At 41.9% G+C, this 20,317-nt stretch overlaps 1 protein-coding gene and 1 long non-coding RNA gene across 14 annotated transcripts in view; one reads left to right on the forward strand and one right to left on the reverse strand.

The window, feature by feature from the left end:
- Positions 1 to 20,317, reverse strand: part of MLLT3 (MLLT3 super elongation complex subunit) — a 236,238-nt gene that overhangs the window by 115,873 nt on the left and 100,048 nt on the right. The window contains exon 1 of one of the 13 annotated variants that reach the window (XM_053288063.1): positions 5,546 to 5,952. The exons of the other annotated variants lie outside the window; for them this stretch is intronic. Coding sequence (XP_053144038.1) covers positions 5,546 to 5,588 — 43 coding nt within the window. The 5' untranslated portion in view covers positions 5,589 to 5,952. Of the gene's footprint in view, positions 1 to 5,545; positions 5,953 to 20,317 lie in introns of those variants that run through there. 13 annotated transcript variants of the gene reach the window in all.
- The window catches only part of LOC128341659 (uncharacterized), a 45,203-nt gene continuing 33,199 nt past the window's right edge, over positions 8,314 to 20,317 (forward strand). Inside the window, exon 1 of the long non-coding RNA XR_008314503.1 lies at positions 8,314 to 8,858. This is a non-coding gene — a long non-coding RNA (uncharacterized LOC128341659). The remainder of the gene's footprint in view (positions 8,859 to 20,317) is intronic.

The following is a 20,317-nucleotide window of genomic DNA, read 5'->3' on the forward strand; positions in this document are numbered from 1 at the left end:
GGGGGAAGAGCGGCGGGAGGGGTAAGTTCTCCCCCCCGCCCTTAAAGGTAGACCCCCCCTCGGTGCCGGTCCGGACCGGTGCGGACCATGCACATCTAATAGGTTTTAAGGGCTCTCCTAGAAGCCAGTAACAAGTTCAAATTACTGATTTCTGCAGGGAGCGCATTCCACAGTCCAGGAGCGGCTACCGAGAGGGCCCGTGTCTGAGTTGCCACCAGACGTACCAGTGGTAACTGGAGATTGACCTCCTCAGATGACCTTAGCGTGTAGTGGGAATCATGCAGAAGCAGGAGCTCTCTAAGATAACTTGGACCTAAGCCGTTCAGGGCTTCAGAGGTAATAACTAGCACTTTGTATTTTGCCCAGAAACATATTGGCAGCCAGTGTATCTGTTTCAAAACAGGTGTTATATGGTCTCTCCGAGTTGCCCCGGAGACCAATCTGGCTGCTGGATTTTGAACTAACTGAAGTTTCCAAACTATGTACAAAGGCATCCACGCCATGTAGAGCGCACTGCTGTAGTCAAGCCTGTAGCTTACCAGCTGGTGCACCACTGTTTTTAGGCTGTCCTCTTCAAGGAATGGACACAGCTGTTAAATCAGCCAAAGCTGACAGAAAGCACTCCTGGCCATGGCCTCCACTTGAGATACCAGTGTGAGGCCTGGGTCCAGGAGTACTCCCAAGCTGGACACTTGCTCCTTCCAGGGGAGTGTAACCCCATCCTGTACAGGGAGATCTAACTCATCCCTCAGATTCTGGGCACCTACAATTAGCACCTCCATCTTGCTTGGATTCAGTTTCAATTTGTTATCCCTCATCCAGTCCATTACTGCCTGTAGGCAGGCATTTAGAGAATGAACACCATTTCCTGATGATACAGATGAAAATGAAAAGTAGATTTGGGTGTCATCAGCACCAAATCTCCTGATGACATCACCCAGTGGTTTCATATAGATATTAAAAAGCACTGGTGACAGAATGGAGCCCTGAGAGACTCCACATAACAGTTCACGTTTTGAGGCACAACTGTCATCAAGCTCCACCATCTGGAATCTACCTGATAGATAGAAGCAGAACCACTGCAAAGCAGTGCCCCCTATCCCCAACTCCCTTAAGTGACCCAGAAGAATACCATGGTCAATGGTATCGAACACCACCAAGAGATCCAAAAGAACCAACAGAGTCATACTCCCTCTGTCAATTCCCCGGTAAAGGTAATCCATCAGACCGACCAAGTCTGTCTCAACCCCATAGCCCGCTCTAGAGCCAGTCTGAAATGGGTCTAGATAATCAGTTTCCTCCAAAACCGCCTGGAGCTGGTTGGCCATCACCCTCTTGATCACCTTGCCCAACCAAGGGAGAGTGGAAATTGGCCTATAACTATCCATCACTAAGGGATCCAGGGAAAGCTTCTTAAGAAAAGGTCTAACTATTTGCCTCCTTCAAACATGGAGGCACCCTCCCCTCCCTCAACTATGCATTTATGATATTAACCAGGCCACCTCCATCAACCTCCCTGCTAAATCAAAGCAGCCAAGTCAGGCAAGGATCCAGAGAACAAGTGGTAGGCCACACTGCACCAAGCAGCTTGTCCACATCCTCAGGAGTCACAGATTGAAACTGATCCAACCTAACACTGCAAGAGGGATTGCTGGACACCTCCTTCATAGACAATGCAGAAATGGTGGAGTCCAAGTCAGCCCTAATACAGGAGATTTTGTCCACAAAGAACTCACTAAAAGCATCACAGCAGGACACTTCTGGGAACTGATTTGAGGCAGAAGGAACAGCAATCTTCACAGCCTGGGATAGCTCTGTCAAATGCGAGCCTGCAGGCACAATGTGTGCTGACCAAAAAAACATTTTTGCCACACGCACCGCTACTGCATAGTCCCTTCAAATGGGTCCTATGTTGCATCCTGTCAAATTCAAGCTGAGTTCTCCTCCACTTGTGTTCCAGTCGCCTACCCAGCCACTTCAACCCTCTCAGCTTCTCGGTATACTAGGGGGCCATTTTTGAAGCAGGTCGGGAGGAACGCTTATGAGCAATCATGTCTACTGCCCTGATGAGTTCCCTATTCCAGGTTCCCACCAGGCATCAACACAATCACTGGCTGCACCAACTTGAAAATCCTCCAAGGCCTTTTGGAAACCTACTGGGTCCACCAGCCTTTTTGGACGGACCATCCTAATAGGTCCATCACCCCTGCAGGGGTGGGTTGTGGCTGGGAAACCAACTTTAACCAGATAGTGGTCTGACCATGACAATGGGGAAACTATCAAATCCCCCACCCACGGAACATCCCCCTGATCTGAATAGAAGACCGTGCGTGGCCAGCAACATGAGTTGGTTCAGAAACTAACTCAGAAAGGCCCATAGTAGTCATGGCCGCTATGAACTCCTGAGCTGCACTAGTCAAGACAGCCCCAAAGTGGATATTGAAGTCCCACAGCACCAAAAGTCTGGGAGACTCAACACCAACTCTGTGACCAGCCCCGTCAGCAAAGTTAGGGAGTCAATTGGGCAGCAGGATGCATGATACACCAACAGCCTCAGAAATACACACTCAATATAAGTCAATGGTCTCACAGGGACCCTGGTAAGGGAGATAGTATTCTTATGGACTACAGCCATGCCCCCCCACACACACACTTGCCCTAGCCTGCTCCCTGACAGAATAACCTGGAGGAAGAAGCTGAGCCCCCACTCGACCACTCACCTCCCCCAACCAGGTCTCAGTTATACATGGCAGGTCATCTCCCTCATCCATGATCAAATCATGGACAATTTCAGTCTTATTCTGAACGGACCTGGCATTTCAGATGAACAAGGCCAGGCTCTGTGGGTAGTTGGAACTGCTCCCCAAGGCCTGAGAGTTGACAAGGCAGTTGGAAGTAGAAACAGTTACTAGTTTCTATTAACAATTAACAATTACTAGTTTCCCTTCCCCTGTAACGGCCAGCTGCTCTGCCAGTGCAAATTTTTCTATTCCCCATCACTAAAGTAAGAGCTGCCCCAGAACTGCCAGATGCACCCCCAGCACCATCCCTCTCAAGAGAGACCAAACACATGTCTGCAAACAGGCCTAGCGCAACTTAGTACAATAAAAACCCAATAACCTCTAGACCAAACCTCCACCCACCCACAGCCCCATCCCAAAGGCCAACCCCCTTTAGGGGTGCATTATAAAGCCTTTTTAAAAAATTCTGAACAGTTCAATCCTGAGTTCTTTTCCACATGTACTAAGGCCCGGCTTTCCCACCCTAAACCTGGGCATCAGACTTTTGGGGGGTGGGGGTGGGAAAGAGGTGAAGTGCAGAACCTTGCATATGTCTGATGAATTTCATTTTGTTAGTTTCAGCCCAGTTTCCCGTTCTCTCAAGATAACTTTGAATTTACATTGGGTCTTCTGAGGTGTTAGCTATTCCTCCCAACTTTGCATCAGCAGCCAATTTGATGAGGATTTCCTCCATCCCTTCATTAACTCAGATTAAAAAAAAATGTTGAAGAGTACCATTTCCAGGACAGAGCTCAGCGACACCCCATTCAAAACCATCTTATATTTGAGGAGGAACTAGCACTCTTTGAATACCATTTTCCAGCTGGTTGTGAATCTACCTACTATCTAGCCTGCATTTGATAAGCTTGTCCAACAAAGTATAATGGAAAACGTTATCAAATGCTTGGCTAAGCTAGTAACCCATTTGTTTTCTTTTATTTATTTATTATTGATAAATCCATGCTGGATTCTATATTTTTTTTCAAGATGCATACAGACCGACCATCTTCTAGGACCCTACCAAGTATCAAGATCAAGCTGACCAGTCTGTAGTTTCCTGAACCCACCCCCTGCTTTGAAGGCTGGGATATTAGCCTGTTTCCATTCTTGTGTGACTTCATCCATTCTTAAGAATTTCTAAAAAATATTATAGATCAGTGTTCTGGAAATACACCAGCAAGTTCCTTAGTATGCAATTCCTGCCATTCCCCACTCTGTGACCACATAAGCCTCAGTGAGGGCAGTTTTCTCAGGGTTCACAGGCAGCTCAGGTCACCACTGCTATGATGAATGAGGAAGTAAGTGGTGGAGGGAGATGGGTAGATATTAAGAACTGCTGGGTGGTCAGGCAATCAACTAAACAAGCATGGGGTGTGTGGCTTACTAGGATGTCTGGTGCAAAAAGCAACCACAGTCATATGATCAGTCCATTATTCCTCCTTTGATTTTCTCAGACAATGCAGTTTTTCATTCTCCCCCCAACCCCCAGCCTTTTCCAGTGGGCGATGATAACTAATTAAACAAATAGCAAACAACTTTGTTAGCCTCCCCGCAACAAATTGTTCTCTGGGTGACTCACAACACTGTATTAAAACAATAAAAACTAACAACACACCAAGGGCTTGAACCTGTGACCTCTTGTACTTAACATCTATGCTGTTCCACAGGGCTAAGGACTCTATATGAAGTCTCTGTGTGATACATATATATCCTTTCAAGTATTTTCCAAGCCCAGCTGTTTATTATATCAAATGCTTACATATTCAGGAAATAGGAAACCAAATCTACAATTTTTAAGAACATTTATTGTATGAAAGGCAGATAAAGAATAACAAGCAGCTACAGTGAGGGAAATAAGTATTTGATCCCCTGCTGATTTTGTCTGTTTGCCCTCTCCCAAATAACTGCTAGAGTATCATACAGGTTTTCAAAAGTTAGGGCTTCAATATCATTAGAATTCCAAGAAGTACTTAAAGTACATTTGGAAATACCTCATTATGAATAATAAAGAAAAACTGATTCACTGAAGATGCAATGCTTAACTATGGTGAGTGTGAAACCTGATTTGTGGCCTTAACCTTATTTTAAATATAGTCTGCACAATGAAAACTATGGGTTTGCTCCAAATCATTACTCTGAAACAAGCAATTGCCCATTAAAGGTAGAGGCAAAAAAATGAACATAAAACATGTCTAATACTTTAAGCTGTAATGTTCTGTGTTACTTTTGTTTTAGACTTTATTTCTTAAAGGTTTAAACAATCACCCTGAAGTGTTAAGTTCAATGTATTTTTTTAAAAAATGATATTGATTCATGCTCTCTGTATAACACATTTCTTGCTTAACTACCGATCTATACTGTTACAGAGCAAGTTTCATCCCAGAATAGAAATCCTTAGAAAGATGCTTAAATCTGCTCTACCAAACTTCCATACTACTATGTTCCTCAATTAGAATGATTTAAGCGTGAATACAGATGAACATTTACCAAGTGGTAATTTAAAATGGGTGCACATGTAACTACTTGAAAAGCTGCTTACCTGCAATATCACTCAAGCTGTGTGGAGGGAATTGCCATACATCTGCACCTGATCAAAAATCTTGGAAAGGAAGGGAATGCATTCCTTACATCTTCACAGAATGTTCCAATCAGCTTACCAACTGTTTACTGCACCCCTTGTTAAGTTACCACTTGGTAAATGGCATCTGTATTCACCTTACAATTCACTGTGTTAAGTTCCATTTTTATAAATGTTCTGCACTTACCTTCCTCACTGGAATCACTCTCACAGGCTTCTTCTGTATACATCTTGAATGCTTAGTACTTCTGTACGATTGATACAGACCTGGAAGTATTCTCTCATATATTTGATGGAGATACAGGTAGTTTTGTCAACTTCAGGCAAAGCTCAAAAGCACAAAAAGTAATCCCAATTTCAAAAAGAGCTTAGTTAAAATTGAATGAAAACAAAAAATTACCAACAGCAAAAACAATGATGAAGAAGACTGTCCACCACACTGTACCATCAGAAGTAATCAGAGGATATAGAAAAAACATAATAAAAAAGTATAGCAGATACTCTGTACTGTTCGGTGAATAGCCTCTTGGCATTACTATATCCCTTTCTGCCCCAGATTACTTTAAGTAGGGGAAGGGGAAGCAGGAGCAACCCCAAGCACAGCTGTATGCCATACTGTAGTATGCAAATGAAGACAGTGTATTGTATATGAACACATTAGGTAGCACTTATGTCACAAAATCTAGACAACTAACCTTTAAAGACCTAGTTTGCTTAGAGTAATGGTTAGGCATGTCTATGTCACAGAAAGATGCAAGAGCAGCAGGACCACCAGAACTCCAGGGATATTAGACTACCCTAGGCTACTTGAAGCAAGAGTTTGAGGTGGGCAAAGTCACTCAACATCTGAATGGGTGAAGTAGTCCAGGTACTGTGCTGCAATCAAGGAAGCTCAGAGAAATAACCAACATGGGCCTCATCAGAATGCAAAAATAGTAAGAGCGATCTCAAGCTCTCTGGACCAAGGGAGCAAATGTCCTGGATCCCACGGACGACCCCTTTCACACAATATTGTTACAGTGCACACTGGTTCTCTTTGCAGGCTTTTTTTTAATTGCACAAGTCCTTAGAAGAAGGGGATGGAGAACCAACAACAGCAAAATGTTTTATTTGCATGCAATTAGTTTTTATTACACAGACGTCGTACTGTATATATGACCATTTTTACTCTTACACAGGGGGAAAATATTGATACAATGACATACCAATAACCTCAATGCTTGTGTTGCTATTCAGTTCAATATGATGAAAACCAAACCTTCAATCTGTTATGTCAATAATTTAACACTGACTGTGTGGGAACATGTATGAACACAAGTTAAGATGGGTCATTAGTTCAGTGGCAATTCTTTAGTAGTTAGTCACTGGCTGATGGCCAAGCAAATCTAGATGACGTTCCTCTAATGGCTCTAACTGTACTCTAGAACAGTGTTTCTCAATGTTGGGTCCCCAGATGTTATTGGACTTCAACTCCCATAATCCCCAGCCAAAGGCCACTGGGGCTGGGGATTATGGGAACTGAAGTCCAGGAACATCTGGGGATCCAACATTGAGAATCCCTGCTCTAGAAGATGGGGATTGCCATTAGATTCTTATAAGGGTCACATACTCAGTTTGTGGGGAGGGTCTCCCTTTACCCTCTCCTAAGAGGTGGGGCTGTATTAGGTTTGTGTAAGAAGGAAACTACATTCAGCCACCACTGAAACTTGTATCACATTTTCCCCACCACACAGCATAGGCTCAAGGAAAGTATAACTCCCCCTCCCCCACACCTTCCCTGGAAATGTTTGAGTTAGTGAACAGCAGGCAGTTTCTAGCTGGGGCAGACAGAGGAAGAATACATGAGCCAAGCAGACAGCAGAGGTATCTTAGGATGCAAAGTTTGGAGTTTCATATGTAAAACCATTGCTTAGAAATCATATGCTCTCTTTCAACACCATTCACTACTCAACCTGTATATTTGGATAACTCAATCAATTATAAGGACATCATAAGCCTACAGTCACTCCCCTTCCAAGGGAATCCAGAGCAAAGCTTGGAACTTCCCACCACTCAAGGAAGTGTGGCAGCCAAGGCCAACACCACAATATATAATTAGTGAAGTAGGTGTCCTTCAAACAGGCTTTCTGGATACCAGAACAGGCCTAGGGAAAAGTTAAGAGTGGGTCACTGCTGATGACGTCCACTCTTACCTTCAGGTATTCACCAAAATCATGAATTTGGGGAGGGATCCGTGTCCTTTAGAAGACCAAAGCCTGGACACGTAAGAGCTGAAGGTTTTTAAAGATGAACAATACTAATTGTGGTCTGTGCAAATATACAGAGAGGAGGACCATAGAAGGGTGGGGATTATTTACACTTAAGAAGAGATCCACAAATCTGAGACAATTTTTGTGCTAAGCCCACCCCCACTCCAATTATGGACATTGGGCAGGGTCATTACATTGGGTCAGGGACAATCTTCCTGCTCCCTCCCAAGCTACACATTTGGAGCCAAGACACTCAGGATGCCTCAGCAGCCCAAGAGAGAGAACAGCAAGCCTAAGGCAGAGAAAGGAAGGCTAAGGATTGTTTTGGTACTACATGAGACAAATTTTCTTTAGGAACCAGACAATGGACACTTGACAAAATTACTGGACTTAATGGCAGACATGGTGAGGAGAGGGTAAATGGCCTTCTCTTTATCTACCTTACAAATAACATAATTAGAACAGAAACAGGGCTGTGCCTGGGGCAAATTAAGTTTTCATTAAATAACTCCACCCCTGAATAGCCTAGTCTAGGCACCATGGCTCCTTGGTGCCTGGGATTTGTCAGTCCCTGTGGTACTAGTTTGTCAATGTACTTAAAGCACCTTGGCAGCCCAGAGCCAAAAGAGCAATCCCAACTTTTCTCTCCAAGAGCAGAACTGCTGGTGTGCTCTCCTTCCCAGCTCCAAGCCAGAGAGGAAGGTTAAGATTCCTCTCATCACTTTGACCAGAGGGCAGTGGAACACTTAAAAGGTAAGAGGGCTGGTGAACAGAATTACAGACCACAGCACTTCCCAGAAATTAAGCAAAGCAAGCATTCTTCTCAGCATCAAAACAGCTCAGAGGGGTGGAAGACGACTAAGGAGGACATGAGTAAGTGAGAATCCCACTCAGCCAACACTAGGAAATTTAACCCACAAAAGTCAGGCTGCCATTTGGTAGTATTACAGTTTGCAGATTTTAAAGAAAGGAAAACAGACATTATCAGAAGGGTGTTCATGTTCAGAACATTCACAGAAAGGACAATGATGGCAGGAATGTTTGAGCAAACTAGATTAGAACACTGGGAAAGTGACAGTTGGTTTGATGGTAACAGAATTTTGAAGAACTCCAGCTAATCATTCACAACTGCTGTACATTTTGGAAAAGATTACCGACTAAATCAGATGTCACCTGCTGAAAGTGAAGGGGGGAAATGTTGCAGGTTGATAAATGGTAGGCAACAGACCATAGGGAAGAAGAAAAATCATAGTAAGTGAACAAAATAAGAGGAATAAAAGTATAAACATGATACAGCTAAAGGAAAAAAAGGGGAAGTACAGTACCTGTAATTTGTTTAAGACATTTCTATACCGCCCAAAACTAATGTCTTTGGCTGGTTTACAATAAAAACAGTACCAATTACAACAAAGTTGAAAACATGAAGTTTAACACAATGTTAAAACTGTTTAGAACTATTTTAGATGTCAAATTTAGGAAAGCAGAAAATAAACTGTAGGAACCAAATAAATGAATAAATCTGGTAACACAGAAGAAGAAAAACTGGACAACAGCACTTATGTTGAGGAAAATAAACAGCCAACACATTAACAGAATAAACTGTAAGATAGAGAAATGCATTTTTTTAAAAAAGCATTCAAAAGTGCTCCATTATTCAAAAAAGAAAGCAGGAGCATATAAACAAGGTCAGTGTGTGTGTGTGTGTGTGTGTGTGTGTGTGTGTGTGATTGTATTAATTTAGGTAACCAGGTATTAACAATAGTCTGAAGTAGTGTATCATAAGAGAGGGGGGGGGAGACACCACACATGCATGTTTCTAAAACAGACTAAAGTAGCCTTTGAAACAATTACTAAATCCAGACAGCCAATTGAATCACTGTATGAGAATCAGAACTGAACTGTAGTCCACCTGCACACTCCTCACCCCTTCATGCACAGTTTCTCTCGAAATTTTCCTGCTTAGTGCCAACCATAGTTGAAATGTGAATTGGCAAACTGTGGTTAACACAGGACCCCCAAACCAGAAACCTTGGCTTGAAATTATTCTGGTTTGGCAAACTGGTTAGTGCTAAACCAGATTAACAGAGAAGGAAGAGACACAAAAAAAGAAGGGGAAATAAAAGGCAATGATAAGAATGTGCACGTCTGTACTTCATTCAATATCCTCCAAATGATGATTCGGATTATTGTCCAATTCATGTTGTCAAAGAGAAAACAGCACAGAGCAGAAAACAATACACTGCAAAAAACTTAAGAAATTGGAGGTAGCTTACATACAGAAAGCAAAACTATGAATATGTAATAAAATACCAAATGTAAAATAAGAGATTAACATGTACAACATTTAACAGATGGAACCGGATATAAAAGAAATCAGATAGAAACTATTTTTTAATAAGTCCACTTTATACTATATTCCACAATTATATAAAAATATAGGATCAGATTCAGATCCAAGATTAATGGAAAAATTAAAACAAGAAAAATAAGGAAAGTGTGGTACGAAAGCAAGAATGAGCACTCAAGATATCTTCCATAAAGACCATGAAATTCAGTCAGGAAATCAGTCCTGAAATAACTATGCAACAAATATTATTGGCAATAACAAAATCACACGTTACTTTATGCTGTTTTCAACTAACAGAAAAATAATGTATTCACACCATGGTTGCAGTACTTATGTACAGAGGATTCCATATAGCTCAACAGAGCCCTACTTTCTTGCATTCCTCATGTACACTCATGTTGATGTAGTAGAGGGGAGAAACAGGACTCCGTTGGGATCATTCATAGTCTCTGTTACTAAATCTGCAATAAAAATGGATTGTAAAAAGGTAGATGCCATGCCAGCTGAACTTTTAGAGAGCATGAACAAATGAAGAAAAAGCATGATGGAAATGACACACAAGGTTGAGGGTGAACAATATAAGCAAAAGCCTGTAATCTTGAATTTTAAAAGTTCTCTAAATAATAAAAAAGTATGGTGAGGCACTGGAAGAACTCAATATGAAACCCCCCCAAAAAGGTAAATATTTTAAAAGAAGAGAAAATAGCACATGAGAATGATTGCTACTACTAACTGGCAATTAAAAGCAAGACAAAGATACAAGAAGTTGAAATAAATTGGGGGTTTTGTGTAGTATGTGCAATATAAAGGTTGAAAAGGAATATTTAAGTATTGCAGTCATGCTGTATTCAATGTATAATAAGAAGGAGAGGTAGGATGGAACAAGAAAGGTAGGAGAAATATATACAACCTACTCAATTTTCACAGATCTGCACATTCAAATATAAGGATTTTCCCTTACAGACTGTTCTTGCAGGACAATAGCTAGACTTTGCTGTGTTCTCTAGGATGCGAGCATTATTCCTGCCTCATAAAAATCCCCCTCTACTCCCCCTGCCTACCCAAAGCTAGCTGTTTGTTTGAAACACCACATCCACGTTATTTAATTGGCACCACACTAGGGACCATCACAGTTGCTGAGTAACATTCCTTACATGCCCCTCGTTAAAGGGACATTAATGACTGCAATCAGTCCAATTCCACTTCCTTGCCCAATGATTTAATTTCCTGTACAGTATTGCTTTCAGTTCCCTTTGAAAATTCTCCCAGCCAGCATTCTTTTTCTTTTAAACCTCTGTTCTCTATTATGTAACAGAACCCATACTGGCAGGTCACAGGCAGCCTACAAATTGCAACAAATTATGCTGCAGTATCTTGCTGAAATAGAATTGAATAAAACTTAGTTTAAATGACTGGCTATTCTGATACACCAATACTTGCCTTATGACTTGAAGCAGGTAATGTACCAGCAAAAGCAACAAGCCATAGGCTAGGTTTTAGAAGCAGAAAAATGAAACCCAGATGCCAACAAGAGAAATCACACCAACGTTTATGCCAGAACAGAGCAGTATAGATATCTCTAGTGGTATAAGAAAGTTGTTTTGAATATTGTTGGTTCTGAACCATGAGCCACATGATAAAAAATCAACAGCAGAAGCAGTGTCCTTGACTATACTGATTGCAATGCATTGTTTAGAAATATACACATATAAGCTGTTTTCAAAACTAATACAGCACATTCTCAGTTGCCCAAGTACACAAATTTTTGTTTAAATGCGACAAAAAATCATGGCAAAACCATAGTAATGGCAGCCATCACCAGGGCAGTAGTTATGTAAGGAATTCACCTTTCAAAAACTATCATAATCAAATACATGCTGAATTATTCATGATTTTGTATTTCATTCAAAAAAAGACTTTGCAATAAGATTTTAGCACATCTTCTTTTACTCATACAACATAACTTGATTTAATCATATTATTCTGTGTATAAACCATCCTACTTATTAGAGTCCACTTAGAACCCATTCTTCTAGTGGTGATACATTGACAACGTATTTGCAATCTGGATTGGTGGCAAAGTAAATTAGGGACAATTCAATAATCAACTCTATTTTATTTCTTTAAAATAGTTATTCTTTGCCCCTCCATGCATACAGCTCATGGCTCACAAGATTACTATTTAAATAGGTAAAATATAAACACAATGTAAAAATTAATTTATTAACAAATGTTAATTAAATTAACACAAGATCCAGATTAAAACTGAATTTAAAAGATACAAATTAGTAAATTAAAAACCCATCAGATATGAGGTGCAGATAAACATTAAAATCTAAAAAGAAAGGATTTTAGCGGTTTGTTTTTAAATCTTTATGAATCCAATCATCCAAAGGCACAAAGTTCACATATACCTTTCCTTTATACTCTCCCCACAATCAAGTGCAAAAAGGGTCACAGATTTGTACAGTGAACACACTGATGCTTGCATTGACAAACTAAAATTCCTTTCATTCAAAACACATCAAGGAACTCACCATCCACCACAGTTTGGCCTTTAGAATTAAACGTATCTTCAACAACAGTGAAAATTATTTAAATTTCAGATTTAAATATGGGTTATTTAAAAGAACCCATAATGCACCTTCTATACAGGATCATCTTCTCTTCTCTTTGACTGAAACACCCATCAAGCATGCATTCTATCCAGAAAAATTATCTTGCACAATGGTGAAGAGAAAACTAACAGGAGTCACTATATTCCTTCTGTGGTAGGTAGGCTTCATCAAGCATTTCTAGTCATTAAAAGGAGAGCTACAACCTTATAGTCAATTCACAAGACTTTGAAAAGCCATAAGTACTGTAAGGCTTCTTTCATTGCTTTCTGCCAGCCTCCAAACTACACAAAATTACTTGTACAAGCTGAACAAGAATTAAACCATCAGTCCTAATTGCATCACTGTGGATTCAATTGTTGTACTGCCTGTACTTATCTTAGGGAAACTGCCACCTTCAAAAGCAGAATGTCAAGATCTACTATATTAAACAACATATGATCTGCAAGTCCAACACACAGCACAGCAGAGTAATATAGAAATACGCTGGATGACTTGTATCCCTTCGGTCCCATCACAAGTCCACAAGCACAACAAAAAAAACCGAAGAAAAGGTTGCAAGTCCTTTTAATGTATATGACCACAGCCTTTCAGACTTAAAAATATTTCAGATAGAAAAACCATCCAATCTTCAGACACAAGCAGCAAGAAAAAAATCCTTCTGAATATACAGATTGAACACCTCCAGTATCTCTTAGCCTCAACTCAAAATGCTATTCCTTAAAATTCTCATTTTGATTTTTTTGGCAACTTCTTTTCTGAATATTCTGCCAATCCTCTGAATTTAGAACTGCCACCTTGGCTTCCATTTTGGGAATGGGCCATAATGCTTTGCATACAAACCAGGTCAGAGATCAAGGGAGAGAAAGCAGAGGTTGTGTTCCTCCCCTCCAAACCTACACAAACAAAGAAGGTGGCAAAAGATCAGACTTACCAACAGCCTTTCTTATTGCAGAAGTCAAATATAGTTTTCCTGTCAGCATTCTGATAGTGGGGGATAGGCAGCAGCAGAATGTCATAAGAACATCCCTGCTATCTAGTCTAGCATCCAAGGCCTATCTATTCCAGCATCCTGTTTCAGACAGTGGCCCAACAGATACCACTGAGCAGCCCACAGGCAAGAGGTGAAGCGCATGATCTCTCTCTTGCTGTTGATCCTCTGCAATTGGTATTAGAGGCATATGTAGTGCCTCTATATGTTTGGTGGCCTATAGCCACCAAACTAGTAGCCACTAATAGACCTGCCCTCCATTAATTTGCCAACCCCTTTTATAGCCATCCAAGTTACTAGCCATCACTGCATCCCGAGAGAATTTCATAGATTAATGGTACTTCCTTTTGTCAGTCCTAAATTTACAAGCCATTGGTTTCAAGGGATGACCTCTGGTTCTAATTTTGTGAGAGAGGGAGGAAAATTTATCTCTGTCCACTCCCTCTACTCCATGCATAATTTTATATACCTCTATGTCACCCCGTAGTCACCTCTTTTCCAAACTAAAAATCTGTAGCCTTGCCTCATAAGATACAAGATGCTGTAGCCTTGCCTCATAAGGAAGGTGCTCCAGGCCCCTGATCATCTTGATTACATTCTTTTGCACCTTTTCCAGTTCTACAATGTCCTCAAGATATGGTGAACAGAATTGTGTGCAGCACTCCAAATGTGGCCACACCATAGTTATGTATAAGAGCATTATAATATTAGCAGTTGCATTTTCAATCTCCTTTCTAATGATCCCTAATAAACTAGCCAGGGCCACCGCACTCGTGGCTGACTCCAGCTAGGATTCTATCCAACATGCATCCCGGGCTATAGCTTTGGGATGGCAGTTCGTAGGTGCCTCTGGCTAAAACATTGGACTGCAGATCCCATTCATGGGGAACAAGCTATTTGGTGAACCTCTAGAGCTCATCATAGTCGCGACTAGGGAAATGAAAAAAAGCTATTCCCCAAGGGTGCCAAGATTCACAGAAGCCCTTTCGTTTCAATAATAGCTCCTTTCATCCCAACCTAACATTTCTTAGAAATACAGGATCCTCCCTTCAGAGATCAGAGACTCACAACCAACTAACCTGGTTGGCATCCCCAGTGGCAGCAATGTCCAAGGGAATCTTTCAGACCACAGCAGTAGATGATTCCCCTCCACCCCCAATTACCAAATGCATAAACTACAACTCCGCTCCAGTTGGGGACAGACTCACCCTACACTTGTGAGCCTGGTGGACCTCCACTACCGACCGGTGGGTGTTGGACACAATCCAAAATGGCTACGCATTAGAGTTTGAGATGCCTCCCCCCAACCACGTTCTTAGCCACACCTGTCCCTCAAAACCAGTCCAAACAGCTACAATTGTATCTGGCTATTCTTCATCTGCTGGAGATCAAGGCAATAGAACCAGTACCATCAACAGAATCATGGCAAGTCATGTTTTTCATATTGTTTTTGGTACTTAAGCAAGACTGGTCCTGGAGGACGTTCCTAGACCAAAAGCACCAGAACCGGTTCATAAAAAAGAAGCCATTCTACATGGAATCTCTGTGATCCATCAAGGAAGCTGTGTGATCCCAGGAATTCCTCACTACCACAGACCTCTCGGAGGCCTACCTACAGGTTCCGATATGCACTCACTACCACAGATTCACTTACAACATCCCCCAGTTTCAATACAGGGCAGTGCCCTTCGGCCTCTCATTGGCCACGCAAGTGTTTTTCGAAGCTGTTGGCAGCTCTCATGGCACACTTACACCTGCAAGCCATTCATGTCCATCCTTATTTGGTTGATATGCTCATCAGATCTCAGACACATCAACAGGTTTACAAGGAAATTCAACAGACCACACAAATGCTCCTGAACCACGTATTTGTCATCAGTGATCAGAAAAGTCATCTGTCACCCTCCCAGCCCCTGCAATACTTGGGAGCCCTCATCAACACTCAAAATGTGACAGTATCTACCTTCTGAAGGCAAAGACAAGTTGAGATCACTAATTCATCTTCTCCTGTGTTAACTGTCGGAAGACCTGATGCTCCTGGTGCATATCCTAGGCTCAATGATCTCTTGCAAGGAATGTGTACATTGGACAAGATGGCATTAAAGAACACTCCTGTGGCACATCCTACCACATCAGGAGGCCATCATGGAATGCACGCAGGTGCAGCTCCCCCTGATGAACAAGCTTCTTAGGTCACTTGAATGGTGGCTATCTCCAGCACTCAATAAGGAGCTTTCACTCACAATCACCTCACAGACAACCATCACCAGAGATGCAAGCCTCTCCAGCTGGGGAGCTCATTGCCAGAGCCATTATGCACAGGGCAAATAGTCTCTCTCTGAACTTCATCACAAGATTAACTGGCTGGGGCTCAGTGCAATCTGCCTAACACTCATTTACTTCCTACCACAGATCACGAGCACCCATGTGCTCGTCCAGATGGACAACATGAAGCCACTCTGAGAAGAGCAGAAGGTTTCAAGTTCCCTCCCTGGCTTCTCCAAGATAGGGCTGAGAGAGATTCCTGCCTGCAACCTTGGAGAAGCCGTTGCCAGTAGACAATACTGAGCTAGATAGACCAATGGTCTGACTCAGTATATGGCAGTTTCCTATGTGCCTAAAATCACCGCAAAGTCCCAGCTCAATCACCAAGGGGAGACAAGGTCAAAAACCATCATGGCAGAATCCTATATCTTCTTCAACAAGGTGGAAAATCACCTCCTGTTTATATTGGTGGAACACCTCAGTGGGACGGCAAACGTATACGCAGATTGGTTCAGTCATCAGACGATAGATCCCACAGAATGGTCACTTCACCCAGATGTGTTCCATCAGATGACCAAGGTACTATGCCTTCCTGAAGTGGACCTGTTTGCATCAGCACGCAACCATTGACTGCCACACTTCTTCACAAGGTTTCAGTTCCCCCAGGCGGAAGCCATGGATGCATTAATGGCACCATGCCCCCGCCCCATGGCCTTCTAACTTCTAACCCGTTAACTTGCCAAAGTGGCACGTTTTAACATGGTGATTCTCTTTATTTAGCAGGGGGAGCATAACTGGCCCTATCCACCCCCAGCACAGTACCTCCAGTGACTGTTGCTGGTGTCTATCTTATGTTTCTTTTTAGATTGTGAGCCCTATGGGGACAGGGATCCATCTTATTTATTTATTATTTCTCTGTGTAAACTGCTCTGAGTCATTTTTTGGAAGCGCAGTATAGAAATAGAATGAATAAATAGATGTGTTTTCCCCAATGGCCATTATTTGGAGAGACATTCGAAGTGCTGTTCAAAAGGGCAGACCTGGTCATCATCACACCATACTGACCCCAGAGGCCATGGTTTTCTGACCTATTGAATCTCTGACTTTGGCCCCCTTGGCATCTTCCTCCACAACAGGACCTTCTGTCACAAGGCCCCATTCTCCACCCAGACCCTCAATGGCTCCAACTCTCTGCGTGGAGGTTGAGCACTCAGCCTTGGCTCAAGCAGGGTACTCACTGAAGTACAGAATACTATCCTAGCTTCTAGAAGATTGTCTGCCAGTACAATTTACCAGTCTACTTTGGTCAGCTTTCTCATGGTGGGTGCACTGGAAGTACGTATCTCTGTTGTTTGCAGGAGTCCCCGAAGTACTGGCTTTCTTACAATCCGGTTTGGAACTTAAACTACAACCTAGTACACTGAGACATCAAAAATCAGCCCTCGCCTCAGTGCTCAACTGATCTGCTCTGGATGCTCCCTCTTTACTCCATCCTCACTTTTCGAGGTTCCTTGGGGGGCCATCAACATCTCCCGGCACCTCAATAGGATTCTTAATGCACTTACTAAAGCTCCCTTTGAACCACTCCGTTAGGTACCTTTAAAAACTCATTTCATGGCCATTTCTTCCAAATGTTTTCCCCAAAACTGCAATGAATCCCTCCCAAAATGCCACTGTTACTTCAGGGAGGATTTTCAATAGAAACAAGTTGTTCTAGTAAGAACAAATCAGCCTACTCTCCTTTCACTGTCTCTACAACTGGACTAAATTTGGTGCAAATCGAGGTCCACAAGTTGGATCGTTTGTGCCTCAAATGTTCATGCATCCACCATCTTGGATCAGTGTGGATATCATTACAGACTACACCATTGAGGTGTCCTTGTGCATCGCTCACTACAACTGTACCAAATTTGGTTCAAATCAGTTCAACAGTTCTCAAGTTCATTGGAACATAGGAAGCTGCCATATATTGAGTCAGACCATTGGTCCATCTAGCTCAGTATTGTCTACACAGACTGGCAGCGGCTGCTCCAAGGTTGCAGGCAGGAATCTCTCTCAGCCCTATCTTAGAGATGCCAGGGAGGGAACTTGGAACCTTCTGCTCTTCCCAGAGCAGCTCCATCCCCTAAGGGGAATATCTTACAGTGCTCACATACCAAGTCTCCCATTCATATGCAATCAGGGTAGACCCTGCTTAGCTAAGGGGGCAAGTCATGCTTGCTACCACAAGACCAGTTAGTGCACTTGAGCCTAAAAAGTTCACATGTCCACCATCTTGGACTGGGGTGGATGAATTCATCACAATCTACGCTACTAGGTGCCCCAACAGCTGCAGCCATTTTGGTTCAAATCGGTTAAGTGGTTCACAAATTAGCCCACGTGCACCTCAAAGGTTTATGCATCTGCCATCTTGAATTGGTGTGGATGACATCACAAACTGTTCCACTGAGGTGTTCCTGTGTGTCACTCACTGCAACTGTACCCAATTTTGGTTCAAATGGGCTAGGGAGTCCATAAATTAGCCCGCTTGTGCCTCAGATGTTCACATGGCCACCACTTTGAATTGGAGTGGACGACATCACACACCATGCCATTACAGCATCCCTATGTATCCCTACAGCCACTTAATGGCTCAATGGGGAAGTAACTTGCCTAGAGAGCAGGAGGCTGTTGGTTCAAATCCCCACTAGTGTGTTTCTCAGAATATGGGAAACTCCTATATCGGGCAGCAGCAATATAGGAAGGTGCTCTTCATCTCATACTGTGTGGCGGATGGCAATGGTAAACCCCTCATGTATTCTACCAAAAGAAAACCACAGGGCTCTGTGGTCGCCAGGAGTTGACACCGACTTGATAGCACAACTTTATGTGTCCCTACAAGCTGCAGCAAATTTGGTTCAAATTGGTTAAGTGGTTCACAAGTTAGCCCACTTGCACATCAAAGGTTTACGTGTCTACCATCTTGGATCGGGGTGGATGACATCATCACAAACTATGCTGTTGAGGTGTCCCTACAACTGTACCTGATTTGGTTCATACTGGTCCAGGTGTTGTGAAGTAGATGGGGAGGCACACCGACACAAACACAGTGCCAGGTGATCTCATAAGCTTACTGGAAAGTAGGCTTAAAATGGCACTCAGGAAAGAGTTAAACCTCTACCTGTACACCATGGTTCCATCTTGGATCAGGACCATTTGAGGCTACTTTAGAATAAAAGCAAACCCCCAAGTAGATGACACATTCAACATTGTGTCTAGTTTGTCCCTAAAAGACAAAATTTCCTCCAAGTTAAAACTCTATAATCTAATCACAGCTCAAGAATCACCCCGCCCTTTTTTATTACAATCACAACTCAAGTTATATGCAATCTAATTTTTTAATTAGTTTGGGATTGTTGTATCAATTTGTGTGTGCAATACCATATTTAACCAAATAGAAGATTACTCTGAAGACAAGCTCCTTGAGAAAGAGAAATTAAATGCAGGTTATACCTATATTTACCCAAAAGGAAGAAGACTCTGAATTTAAGACAATATCCCAATTTCTAACATAAAAGAACTTGGGGGAAACCTAATCTTGGATTCAAGTAAATACAGTATATTTTAATATGAATCATAAGCCACTTTAGGATTACTTCAGTCAGGCAAGGTGGGGCATACATCTGTTAAATAGTAAAACAGGTATTTATTTATCTGAAACAAAAGGAAGAGATACATGAAGTGGGGTGAACTGCATGTTTCCTCTTGCCACCTTCTTTAAGTGCTGACATGCTTCTCAGGTCCCCAACTTCAAGATGTGAGGAAAATTAGTCTGTGGCATCACTATGAAGAACACCTGCCAGAGTGCTTGTAATTTCTACAAGCAATACTAGTTGTAATATGTTTTCCCACACCAGGTTCTGGGTTAAAAGCAAGCTCATTTTACACATGCTGCTGAGCAGCTACTAGGCAGCAGTAATATTCAGATGCTATTGCCTGGCTGAATTTCAGCTGAAGACTGGTGCTGTTTTCAATTATAACTTTTCTTAATGCTAGAAGTTACATTGGCTGTTCAGACTTCTGCTCTAAGAGGAATATTCTACGGAGAGACTCTAAAAAATCTGAAGCATTATGAACCATTAAGTCCATACACAAAAGGTTACATGTCTGATTAAACTTTTCTGCTTTTAGATATGCACAAAATTATTTAGGTAATTCTATATAAATAAATATATATATATATATATATATATATATATATATATATATATATATATATATATTAGAAACACAACTGAGTCACTAGCTCCAAAACAGAATGTGTTAAGAGTCTTTGCTTGTAGTGGCAAATATTCACGCCAATATGTTAGCAGCTTTGCTTTTGTTCTCCAAGAAGCACAAGTTAGTCTCAAAGCCAGACAGGGAGCCGATCACAGCAACCACACACACACACACAAAATCATTCATATATGTATATATATATATATATATATACACACACACATACACACAC

The sequence above is a fragment of the Hemicordylus capensis genome, chromosome 2 (assembly GCF_027244095.1).
Source record: "Hemicordylus capensis ecotype Gifberg chromosome 2, rHemCap1.1.pri, whole genome shotgun sequence".
Classification (NCBI taxonomy): domain Eukaryota; kingdom Metazoa; phylum Chordata; class Lepidosauria; order Squamata; family Cordylidae; genus Hemicordylus; species Hemicordylus capensis.